Consider the following 12,001-nt stretch of genomic DNA (forward strand, 5'->3'; position numbering starts at 1 on the left):
TAGACTGTTAAACCCCTCTAATGGTTGACAGTGAAATTAGAACAGTGTATGGGAAAAAATAAAAGAGAATAGACAGAACACAGTGAACAATATATTTATTTACATTTGACAAGAATTATTTACATGATTTGTACAGTAGTTTACGGACAAAGAAGATACATGCAAAAGACTGAATTCTAACGTAATTTGTTCATCTTCAAGAAATATCTAAGTGGCAAAGTACGAGGATAAAATTCCATACTTCGGTGCGGATCGAACCCACACTCTTTTGCTCGCCCTTAATCACATTCCTTCAAGGCATGTACTGTAGAGACTTGGACCTCATTCCCGAAAAGCATGGTGTTCTAATTTACAAACTACATGTGAATTCATTATAGGAGTGAACTCCTGATAATTACCATAGTCTCATAGGTCATACCACATTCACCTAAGCTAGACTTACCATCGTTGCCCGCTCTCATGACAGCAGGTTTGGCCACAGATTCCGTGTTGACTTTGCCCACTCGGTTGCTTTCGTGTTGGAAAATGGTCGCTCTGAAAAATACAGCACACAGTTGACGTCAGCATTGGTTTACGAAACAAGGAGTCGAATTTCAAATAAGGAAGAATAGAACAAAACTAGTAGATTTGAGTTTTAGTAGGTATTTCATGTTTTTTTTTTTTATGTAGAAACGACTATATTGTAGATTGCAAAGATTCCATCGTTAAACGACTATTAACGATGGAATTGAAAAGCCAAGATGTAGAAACGACTATATTGTAGATTGCAAAGATTCCATCGTTAAACGACTATTAACGATGGAATTGAAAAGCCAAGTACAAAGAAACTTTCAGCTTAACACTGAAAACAAAACATTCAAGCCAAAATGATCAAATAACTGCTGAGGAAAGTTGGAGATCAAAAGGTTCTGAAATCTCTTCTTATGAAAATATCTCATCTCATTCCTAGCCTAACTTCAAGCTTTGCGAAATTCAACTATCAAAAATTAAAATAATAATTATAATTTAATAATAAACAATATAATTTTTCTATCTTAAGCGACTACTTACTTGAGAGGGGACACGCTATCTTCAACCATGGTAGAGCCTTCATCACCCTCGATACCGAAATGATCCTTGGACATTTTCTGAAAACAAAAAAGCAGAACCAGAACGGATTAGATTACGTGGTCCGGAAAATTTGGTTCTTTTAAAACGGATCTGTTTTACCGAAGTCTAAACCAGAAGACATCATATTTCCTCCTCTATAGGTACATAGTGTTCTCTCCAGTAAAAGTACGAGAATAAAATGATCCATAAAGAAATGAGTTAACCCATCTCGAGTTTCGATTAATTTTCCTTGGTGAAGTACGGGCAACCTGCTAGTCTCATTTCATTATAAGAAATTTTTTCAGGATATTGTTAGTATATGGACCTACATTTTTCAAGATAATGTCAATATTAGGACCTACCTTTTCCAGGATAATGACAGTCTAAGGACCTACGATTTTCAGGATAATGACAATATAATGACCTACGATTTTCAGGATAATGTCAGTATAAGGACCTACCTTTTTCAGGATAATGTCAATGTATCCCGCAATCAACTGCTGGATTTGCTCCGCCTCCGTTGTCTGCACCGAGTAATAGTTGTCCGAATAGTCACCGAAATCCAGGGTGAACACATTTGAGGAGGCTCCCCAGCGGCGCACTGTGGTGAGGGGCCAGGTTTTCATAATCTCCTTGGTACGCTCGTCCAGACGAAGAACGGAGTCTTTGGTCACACCCAGTAAACGCGGTACGAGCTTGTTCTTACCCTTCATTTTCTCCTGCAACAGAATAATGGTTTTATTTAGACTCTTTACTGGTTATACTTCAATGTACACAAAGACAAGAATTTATAAAGGGCGAAATTATTCCTATAGAGAGCAATCTCTACCATTCAACCCCATTATTGTTTAATATGAGCGGAAAAGATTACTTTTAATGTAAACGAAACCCTAAACTTAATGGACATAGTGGTTGATTCCTTTTCAGCTCCTAGACCTTCGCCTAGAGTTCCATAGGAAGAAAGGTACTCTGAAATTTAAACCAGATCTGAGGGAAACAAGAAAATCTTCTTAGAAACACATCACAGTCAGTGGCAAATCGCTTCCGAATACAAATATTTTTTTCTCAGTAATGATTTTCAGTTCCTACTTACTTTGACCAGGAAGAACGTCACGCCATAGGTGGGCAAACTTCTACAGGTCTTCGTGTACAAAACTTTGGCATCCAGCTCCGAGAGACCAACGTGGTTTTTGTGCTCGGAGAAAATCTTCTTCTCTATTCCCTTGACTTTGACGTAGGACTGAGGCAGGAATTCCTTCAAACTGAAAACAGAACGTTTGGAACCTTCAGTAAAACATCAAAGTCTCCTAGAACAGCGGTCAGCAGGGTAGTTTTATCTTTCACAGAATTAAGGGCTTACTCAAACCATTTTTGTTTTATTTTTATTTATTTTTTCTGTTGGATAATTTCAATAACTATTAGGATTCTTGACGCTTGTTATCAAGTAGATAAATGACTGCGGACCCTGGTAATCCTAATAATAAATAATAAAAGCCATAAGGTATACGTAATATTGTTTTATTAAATTGTTACCTGTGCAACAATTACAACATAGAAAGAAAACGTTATTCAAAACACCTTCTCTGGCCAGTGTGCCAAGGGCCACATAGCTTTTCTGCCTATTTCCGCACATCGATCTTTAATCTCTGAACCAGAATCTTGGCTATGCAATCGATTTCAAGACGCATATTTATCATAGAAATGATTTTCATGTCTGAAGACTTATTCGAGTGGATAAAAACTTAAAAGGTTTTCAAGGTTAGTGTCTATCTTCATTCTGAGAGATGTACAATAGTAGAAGTATGAAATTGTGAAGAAAAATCGTTGAAATGGTTGGGTTTGGGATAAGGGACTGTTCAGTCACATCCTAGGAGTATAAATGACGAATTTTAAATGAAGATCAGATGCCATTCTGGAGATTTATAGGAATGCTATAAGGGAAAATGGAAATAAATGAACTATTGTAGATGAAGGAAATACATGAGGTACTTTCGGATGGTGAATGTACGGGAGAGTGGAGATTTGTAGGAAATCTGGGAGGGAAAAGCGGTCCCTTTCCAGGCTCTCACATAGCTATTACGGTTACGAATACTCACTCAAGGAACGGAGGTTTGTGCTTGGACGGATTGTAGTCTCCGAACTGTATATGCGTCTGTATTCCGGCCAGCTGACAGGCCAGATCTTGCGTCACCGGATGTGTGCCATCTAGAACGGCATCCCTCGCCTGAACGTAGAGCAGATTCAGCTGCACCGGGTCGTGAGAGTCGATGTTGCCGTCAGAGAAGAAGAATTTGCGCCGAAGGAGGACGGGCTCGTTTTCGTCGATACCCTGCTCGCGGAGGGTCTTGGAGAAATCGATCCAGTTGACTGAAAGAAGATAAAAAGACATTAGGGGTTTAAGGGGAGGAACTATCAAGGCTTCTCGCTGGATGGAAGGAAAATTACCACTTAACCCAGATATAATTATAAATATCTAGTAAGTATAATCTAGTGTATTCCAGTAATTATAAATATCTAGTAACTTATCCAATGCAGACTTGGGTAGCTTTTGAATCATGCTGAAGGCTATACCATCCGGGCCTGTAGTTTTGGATGAACAGACATAAGGGTGGAGATCATTTCATCATAGGCGAAAAAATGTGAATTGTGCTCAGCATCAAATTGCTTACAAAAGTCAATTTGTTTGAACTTTATCCTACAAAACGTAATTTTTGAACTTTATCTTACAAAAGGTATATTGTTTGAACTTTATCTTACAAAAGGTATATTGTTTGAACTTTATCTTCCGAATGGCCTTTCCTCTAACTCGATGTGTCATGTTACTACTGAAATTCTAAACTCAGTACATACATCATTTCATAATACACACGTATATTTGATTCCTAAAGTGGAAACTAAACTTAATTATAACCTTTTGTGGGTTCAATTTACCAATCTGTAGACTTCAGGAAAGAGATCTTCCTTTTAGTCGAGGATGTTTAAAATAATATTTCAACCGAAATCCAGACACTAATGTCATTTTGTGTCGATAGCGCACATCAAAGGACTTCTGATTTTCGCCCAACGGCAAACATAAAGGAAAGTTCATACATGTGTCATGTCAGCATGTAGAAGGGTAGAAGAAGTGCGAAGTCATCATTTCAAGATTCTATTTACCGTAAACCAGGATGCTGACAAAGTGGAAAAAAGTGCAAGATGTGTGAGGATAAGACGAAGAACGCAACTTGGATGGTAAAAGAATAAATTCATTTTTTTAGTGTCGAAAGCGATCCGTCTATCATGGCTACCAATCTTCAGTTTTGCTAGAGGGGAATTTTCATCGGAAAATTTGCATAAACCTGGTGATATTCTCGTACTAAACATGACTGTGCACAAAATCGCTTCAGCTGCTATCAATTGAGGCAAAGGAGCTCCGGCTTTTTGTACGGAAAAAAAGAGGACATATTCTTATTGGTGTAATTTGAGATAAGAAATCAATATCGTTTCGAGGCTCAGCAGTTTTCAATAAGAAACATATAAGAAGAAAAATATGCCTGACGTGGCTCTTTGTTTCTTAACAATAAAATATGTGAGCGTAATTATTAACGTTACATTCAATCTTTGTTATGTGAAGTTTTATTCTGAGTCATGAAATTATGAGTAATGAAGAAAACTGTGTACTCTGCTTGTACTTTTAGTAATGACATGCGTTACAGATAGATGATATAATATTTTAGTTGAAAGAAGATGCATTGTAAGCAAATGCGTTACATGCTTGGAAACTAGAGAGCACAGAGTATTTTTTAAACCATGTTCTACCAAACTTTCAGAGGTTCTTTTTAAAATAATTTTTCATTTAATTCATTAAAAGTTTAGAGATAATAAACTTAAAAACAAAGTTCCACCTACCTTCATCGTCAGTTTTCAGTTTCTTTCTGAGTTGCTCCATCTTCAGGTCCCTCTCCTTCTCCTCCTTCTTCCTCTTCAGTGTCAACGTGCCAAAGTTGGGTTTATTTTCGACTTCGTCCTCTGGGTTCTCTCTGACCAGACTGTACTCGTCGTGATTGGTGATTCCAATCTTTGTACAAATGACCACCATGAGGTTAGCAACGGGTTGACTATCATCCACCAGCAAAGTCTTGAGAGTTCCGTCAAGCATGCGGACTTTCAACGTTCGCATTTTTCGTCGATATTCTAATTCGTCACCGTTTCGTAAAATGTAATATTCTAAATTTCTGCCTGGTTCCAGCCAGACTCCCTTTTTGACATCCCCGTCTGAGAGGAACAGGCCATAATCTTTGGCTGAAACAAAACAAGTGGAAAATACTTTCTATGAAAAAGCATGCTCTACCTTCTAGTTAACTTTTTTTTTCAATTTAATTTCTTCTGTGTAAACAAAATAATCCTAATTATGATTAGTACTAAAGAACTAAAGCATCTATCTATTAAATATTAAATAACATCTATACCTACTTAAATAAAGACTTTTTTCTTATTATTGAAAGTTCAAAGTATTTTAAAATTGTTTCAATACACCTACCTACTTATTACTTTCGATTACTAAAGAAATGAGAAAGTATTTTTTTCTTTTAATTACATCAATCGACAGTACCCGGAATTAACTTTTCATGTACTTCAAACCCCGACTACAAAGAAATGAACATTGAAACGTGTTATTTTAAATAGCCAAAAATTTCATTTTCACAGTAAAATTCTCGAAAAAAGTAAATCCTCCTACGAACCTGAGACTCAAAAAGTAAAAATTACGGGACTTTGCAGACACCTAAAGAACAAGAAAATAAATCCGAGCGTTTAATTTCCATTGTGTTGTAGGAACATTTACGAGAGCGCCCACTTGAAAATGATAATTCCTGTTTACATCGCATCGTTGCAAAAGTGGAGAATGCATTTTTGTTCCTTTACAGTTCTCAAGTGCGTGGATATTGATTACAATGTAAAACAGTTCTCAACTCTTCAAGCGGCATTGTCACTGTCTCCCCTTTCACGCGAGGGAGACACACATCGTTTTTTGCAGGCAAATGCACAAATTGTATACTCCGCTTGTTTTAAGTACGAGTGTATAGTGTATACTAGCCAAGTGTACCCAGGGGAGTATAATCAAGCGTGTACAGTTTGCATTATCAAGTGACCAGTCACGAATGAAACGTGAAGTTTTTATCTTAAATATAAACGTATGAGTGAGTTCACCAGTATACACCTACAATTTCCATAGGATGATGACCTACATCTTGTGTGCAGCTAAATATGTTCATAATGGTTTTACATCACCCAGTCGATAATGTAGAAATCATTCATCTCCTAAACCACACAAAAACATCAAGAATAAAACCTGTCAAACGTACTATTTCGAAATAAGTCTTCCGATAAGCACTTTACCATCCTCCTTGGTGAGTCGGAAGAGAAAGTTATAGTGCGAAATGGTTAGGTATTAGAGAGGGAAAAAATGTATTTTGACATTTTGGAAACACAAAAATAAGTAAAATTTATGACCAGGGAAAAATTATAAACATCGAAAACACACCATAATCTTCCAAGTTTGGGACGGGGAGTACTGCTGTTCGACAGATTTTGGGTTCGATAGATTTTTTATATAATGGAAAATAAATAATGAAAAGTGTATTTTTAAAAATGTTTATTTTTATTTATTTTTTTTCTCTCTTCTTAAAGTAATGATTTTTTTGTACGGCGAACTGAGCAAGACAGTTTGGAAAATAAAACATTTATGAGTAGGTAGATTCATATTTTGTATTTCTGTCTTTGCAATGCTCCCTAAAAGCTACTAAGTGGCAAATAACTTTTTCTAAATTTAAATACAAATAATAAACCAGGGAAATCACTTACCTTCACCAAAATTGGCTTCTGAAATTTTGTCCCGTATGATTCGACATGCATCGTACACAGAAGTGGAAGGATCGAATTGCATTGTCTTGGTGACATTTCTGTCAACAATGCATATCTTGAGTGATAGGGTAGCCATTATTCACCTGAAACACATGGACAGAAGGGTTTTATAAGCGCTTTGGAAGCAGAGGGTATTGACATATCAATCATCGGCTATTTTGCTGTTTCGCCGGATTTAAACAGTCGCAACCCATCACGAGGACTGCACAAGACTGCACAAGTGCACACCGATTTTACCGTCCAAAGTAGACTACACAAAGGAACAGACAACATACTGTTTCGTACGGTCTGGCACAATTTAACTTCAATAGGTACAATGACTAGAACGAGTACTACCTATACATCATTTACAACCACCTTTTATACTATCTCTGTATAATACCTAGCTAAAACAAATTTGCTGGAGAAGAAAAAGCTTCTGGCCAAACTACTCATCTTCAAAATAAAGGAAAGGGTAAGGAAAGTGGCATACGTTATTCTTTTTCTCCGGGGGAAAACAAACAAAAACATGGAGAAAATTTATGTAATGCTGCCGTAAAAACCCTTAATAGAAAGTGCTTGAGAAGGAATGACTTTTTTCCCCATTTTGAGAAATAGTATGAAGCATTCATCTAGAGAAAGAGACTTTAAAAAAATACACACAGCTTTGTATTTTTACTTTCCTTATCCTATAGGAAGGAAAGTAATGTAATCGGGTCAAAATTTCGATGGTCAGTTTTTAGTGCCAAAACACATTATGGTGATAATGGGAAACCTATTAAAATACAAGAATTTAGTAAATTTCCTAAATGATCGCATGAAAAGGTAATTTAATTTTCAATTCCAATTTTATCATTTCTTTTGATTTTTTTTTCTTCAAATACCTAGGTGTTTATACAAATGATAGGTGTAAACTACAATGATAAAATCATTTCATCTGGTGTTGTGTTACTTCGTGAGTAATTTTTGATGGCTTTAAAAATGTATCCTATGACTACCATAAACCACCTTCTTTTGAAACCAAAAAAATTGAAAATATGTAGGTATAGGTAGTGACCCAAAAAAGCAATCACCGTCCCAAATTGCAACTTTCTGCCCCGAAATGTCTCGTCTCTAGATAGAAGACCTAATATTGGAACTGGCTAAAAAATATTACTTTCCACGTTAGCTCTTGGCTGATGTTTTAAAAATTGCTGAAATTACATCAGCAGGTATTGAATAGGGGATACTCACGTGAGCTCACGGCAATGCGCCAGGCCAAGTTAGATATCTCCCCCTTTACATTTCAAAAGAAATTCAAACTCCTTGATTCTATTATAGTAACTGAAAAAGCTAAAATCTTCGGTCAACACTTTTCTGTCATAAGCAAGGCGTATTCTATTCTGTAACCTATAATAATAAGCAGAGTGACGTGTCAATTAGTGAAACGTCAGCATTTATTCCCTTGTCTAAAACTCTCTAAATACCTGATGTACTGAAATCCAGTCCAAAAATCTAAACAATAGAAAAACTCGATAAGCTACAACGCTGAGTGGGCGGACAAAGAAGGAGATTGTTGAAGACAACTTTGACGAAAAAGTAATGTAGAAGTAAATTGATACTCAGGTATCTGTCTCTAATGGATGGATAGATATCGTCTTAAAATGGTTTTCTGAAAGAGGGCCTCTGGAGTGAAATTTTGCTATTTGTTAGACGAAAAAATTCCAAGAATTAAAGAGTCTGTCTCTCATTTAAGAGGGATGTTTTCATACATGGGTTTCTGAGGGTAAACACCATGGAATATGCTTTGGCAGCCTACCTAATTTGTTTAATATTCAGTTTATTATCATTCTTGATTTGATTTTTTTCATGTAATGATTTAAAATCAAGACTAGAGCCCGTTCTCCCTTTATTCCCAATATAATGTTTAAGTCACCCATTCATTTATTGTTATGGTGATAATGGGAAACCTATTAAAATACAAGAATTTAGTAAATTTCCTAACTGATCGCATGACAAGGTAATTTAATTTTCAATTCCAATTTTATCATTTCTTTTGATTTTTTTTTTCTTCAAGTACCTAGGTGTTTATACAAATGATAGGTGTAAATACAACGATTAAATTATTTCATCTGGTGTAGTGTTACTTCGTGATTAATTTTTGATGGCTTTATAAATGTATCCTATGACTACCATAAACTATCTTCTTTTGAAAGCGAAAAAATTGAAAATAGGTATAGGTAGTGACCCAAAAAAGCAATCACCGACCCAAATTGCAACTTTCTGCCCCGAAATGTCTCGTCTCTAGATAGAAGACCTTATATTGGAACTGGCTAAAAAATATTACTTTCCAAGATAGCTCTTGGCTGATGTTTTAAAAATTGCTGAAATTACATCAGTAGGTATTGAATAGGGGATACTCACGTGAGCTCACGGCAATGCGCCAGGCCAAGTTAGATATCTGCCCCTTTACATTTCAAAAGAAATTCAAACTCCTTGATTCTATTATAGGTAGTAACTGAAAAAGCTAAAATCTTCGGTCAACACTTTTCTGTCATATAAGCAAGGCGTATTCTATTCTGTAACCTAATAATAAGCAGAGTGACGTGTTAATTAGTGAAACGTCAGCATTTATTCCCTTGTCTAAAACTCTCTAAATACCTAATGTACTGAAATCCAGTCCAAAAATCTAAACAATAGAAACACTCGATAAGCTACAACGCTGAGTGGGCGGACAAAGAAGGAGACTGTTGAAGACAACTTTGACGAAAAAATAATGTAGAAGTAAATTGATACTCAGGTATCTGTCTCTAATGGATGGATAGATATCGTCTTAAAATGGTTATCTGAAAGAGGGCCTCTGGAGTGAAATTTTGCTATTTATTAGACGAAAAAATTCCAAGAATAAAAAGAGTCTGTCTCCCATTTGAGAGGGATGTTTTCATACATGGGTTTCTAAGGGTAAACGCCATGGAATATGCTTTGGCAGCCAGGGTGTTGAAGTTGTAAATTTACAAAAGTACCACGCAGAGACTCGAGTATTTCCAAGTTTGAAGTATTTTCAAGAAGCCTAAGAGCGTTAGGATGTACAGTAAATGATGTTTAAACTTGCCAGTTACCAGATAAAGCTCAGTTTCCATGGAAACGAGAGAATTTTTCCCAGGAAAATGAAAATAAAATAAATAGAAAATGGGAATATTCTGGAGCGTCACCAGAAGGGTCTGGTTCAATATGTCTTCAGCAGAATTTTTTGTCTTGCTAAAACAAAGTAATAGTCCTGAACTAAAATGGACGCGGCACACAAGGGATTAAGATTAAGACAAGACAAGAAGAGACCGCCTTAACATAATATTGCCAACATCCGGTACCAAAGAACATAAGAAGAAGGGAAGTATTAGGATAACAAGCTGGGCCCGTCCCTCCGGGAATTTTTTAGCCCGTAGTTTATTCGATCGTGGTCAAAGAAAATCAGTACCTATGTACCTACCTAATTTGTTTAATATTCAGTTTATTATTATTTTTGATTTGATTTTTTGATTTTACTTTCATGTAATGATTTAAAATCAAGACTAGAGCCCGTTCTCTCTTTATTCCTTTTATGTTTCCTAATAAATACCAATATAATGTTTAAGAGTTGAAGTCACCCATCCATTCTCCTTTTTCTATTAAATCTTATTAGTTAGAAGTAAAAAAAGGTCGGGACTTAAAAAATAATTTTTCTTTTTGTCTTAGAACTTTTTCTATTCCAACAAAGTACAAAATGGCACGTGTATAGATTTTGACAATGCTAAGTCAGCTATTCCAGGAATCCCTGTGAAATTAATAAGTAATGATTTTAATAACACCAACTATATGTATTTCCTACGAATTATTCTTAGTTATGATCACAAGTACTTACAGAGATGTTAAAGAGTTTGTTAGTATCTTAAAGAATGATGAAAATAAACTTGTTACAATAATACTATTTATTTGTATAGGAGTAAAACAATGTGGGTGGTTTTCACCCACTGAAATCGAGAGTCCAAATTCCACGAAAACCCCCCTTAAATTCCACAAGAGCATTAATTCAGCCCACGCCTAGTGAAACGTATACGAACTCTGTTAAGGCCAATTCATTCGTAATACCATATGGGCTGATAATAAGCTGATATACAGGTTTAAAATATCGTTGAGAGTCTTGAAATTCATTTTATGAATGAAAATTGAATGCATTGTGAATTCGTATGAATGAGTACACGACCCTTTTAAATGCCTGCTTGTGAAAATGCACGTGAGTGAGCTTTTAAATCTGCACATCTTGACCTTTGAGCTATTTTTTATTTACCTACTTATTTATTTAGACTCTTTGTTGGTTATTGTTTAATTCAATGTACACAAATACAAGAAGTTACAAACAAAGGGCAAATTGCCTAAGGCAATTTCTACCATTCAACTCTGTGCATACAGTCAACCCTTTATTACTCTTGTAGAATACTCGTAAGGTACACGTTCTTACAGTGACCGAGTTTTCCTCTCCCCTGAATTGAATTCTCAAGAATCGTATTATTCGTATTACCACTGTATGGGTTAATTTAAACCCCCAGTAAAGTTCTCATACTGCACACTTTTTCTTCCTCCTAATTTGTTTTCCTTCATTTTTAAATCTTTTAATAATGAATGAGTACACAACCCTTTTAAATGCCTGCTTGTGAAAATGCACGTGAGTGAGCTTTTAATCTGCACATCTTGACCTTTGAGCTATTTTTTATTTACCTACTTATTTATTTAGACTGTTTGTTGGTTATTGTTTAATTCAATGTACACAAATACAAGAAGTTACAAAGGGCGAATTGCCTAAGGCAATCTCTACCATTCAACTCTGTGCATACAGTCAACCCTTTATTACTCTTGTAGAATACTCGTAAGGTACACGTTCTTACCGTGACCGAGTTTTCCTCTCCCCTGAATTGAATTCTTCGGATTAATATTCGTATTACCACTGTGTGGGTTAATTTAAACCCCCAGTAAAGTTCTCATACTGCACACTTTTTCTTCCTCCTAATTTGTTTTCCTT

General features: G+C 35.7%; 1 protein-coding gene across 3 annotated transcripts in view; it reads right to left on the reverse strand.

Moving 5' to 3' along the window:
* Positions 1 to 7,073, reverse strand: part of LOC103506485 (talin-1) — a gene marked incomplete at its 5' end in the record, with an annotated part of 28,283 nt that extends 21,210 nt beyond the window's left edge. For all 3 annotated transcript variants that reach the window (XM_026821536.1, XM_026821535.1, XM_026821537.1), the window contains 7 exon segments: positions 443 to 534; positions 1,051 to 1,127; positions 1,551 to 1,808; positions 2,183 to 2,351; positions 3,186 to 3,456; positions 4,978 to 5,370; positions 6,931 to 7,073. In XM_026821536.1, coding sequence (XP_026677337.1) covers positions 443 to 534; positions 1,051 to 1,127; positions 1,551 to 1,808; positions 2,183 to 2,351; positions 3,186 to 3,456; positions 4,978 to 5,370; positions 6,931 to 7,066 — 1,396 coding nt within the window.
* Positions 7,074 to 12,001: the final 4,928 nt, after the last annotated feature.

This window comes from Diaphorina citri, unplaced genomic scaffold (assembly GCF_000475195.1).
Source record: "Diaphorina citri unplaced genomic scaffold, Diaci psyllid genome assembly version 1.1 scaffold238, whole genome shotgun sequence".
Classification (NCBI taxonomy): Eukaryota; Metazoa; Arthropoda; class Insecta; order Hemiptera; family Psyllidae; genus Diaphorina; species Diaphorina citri.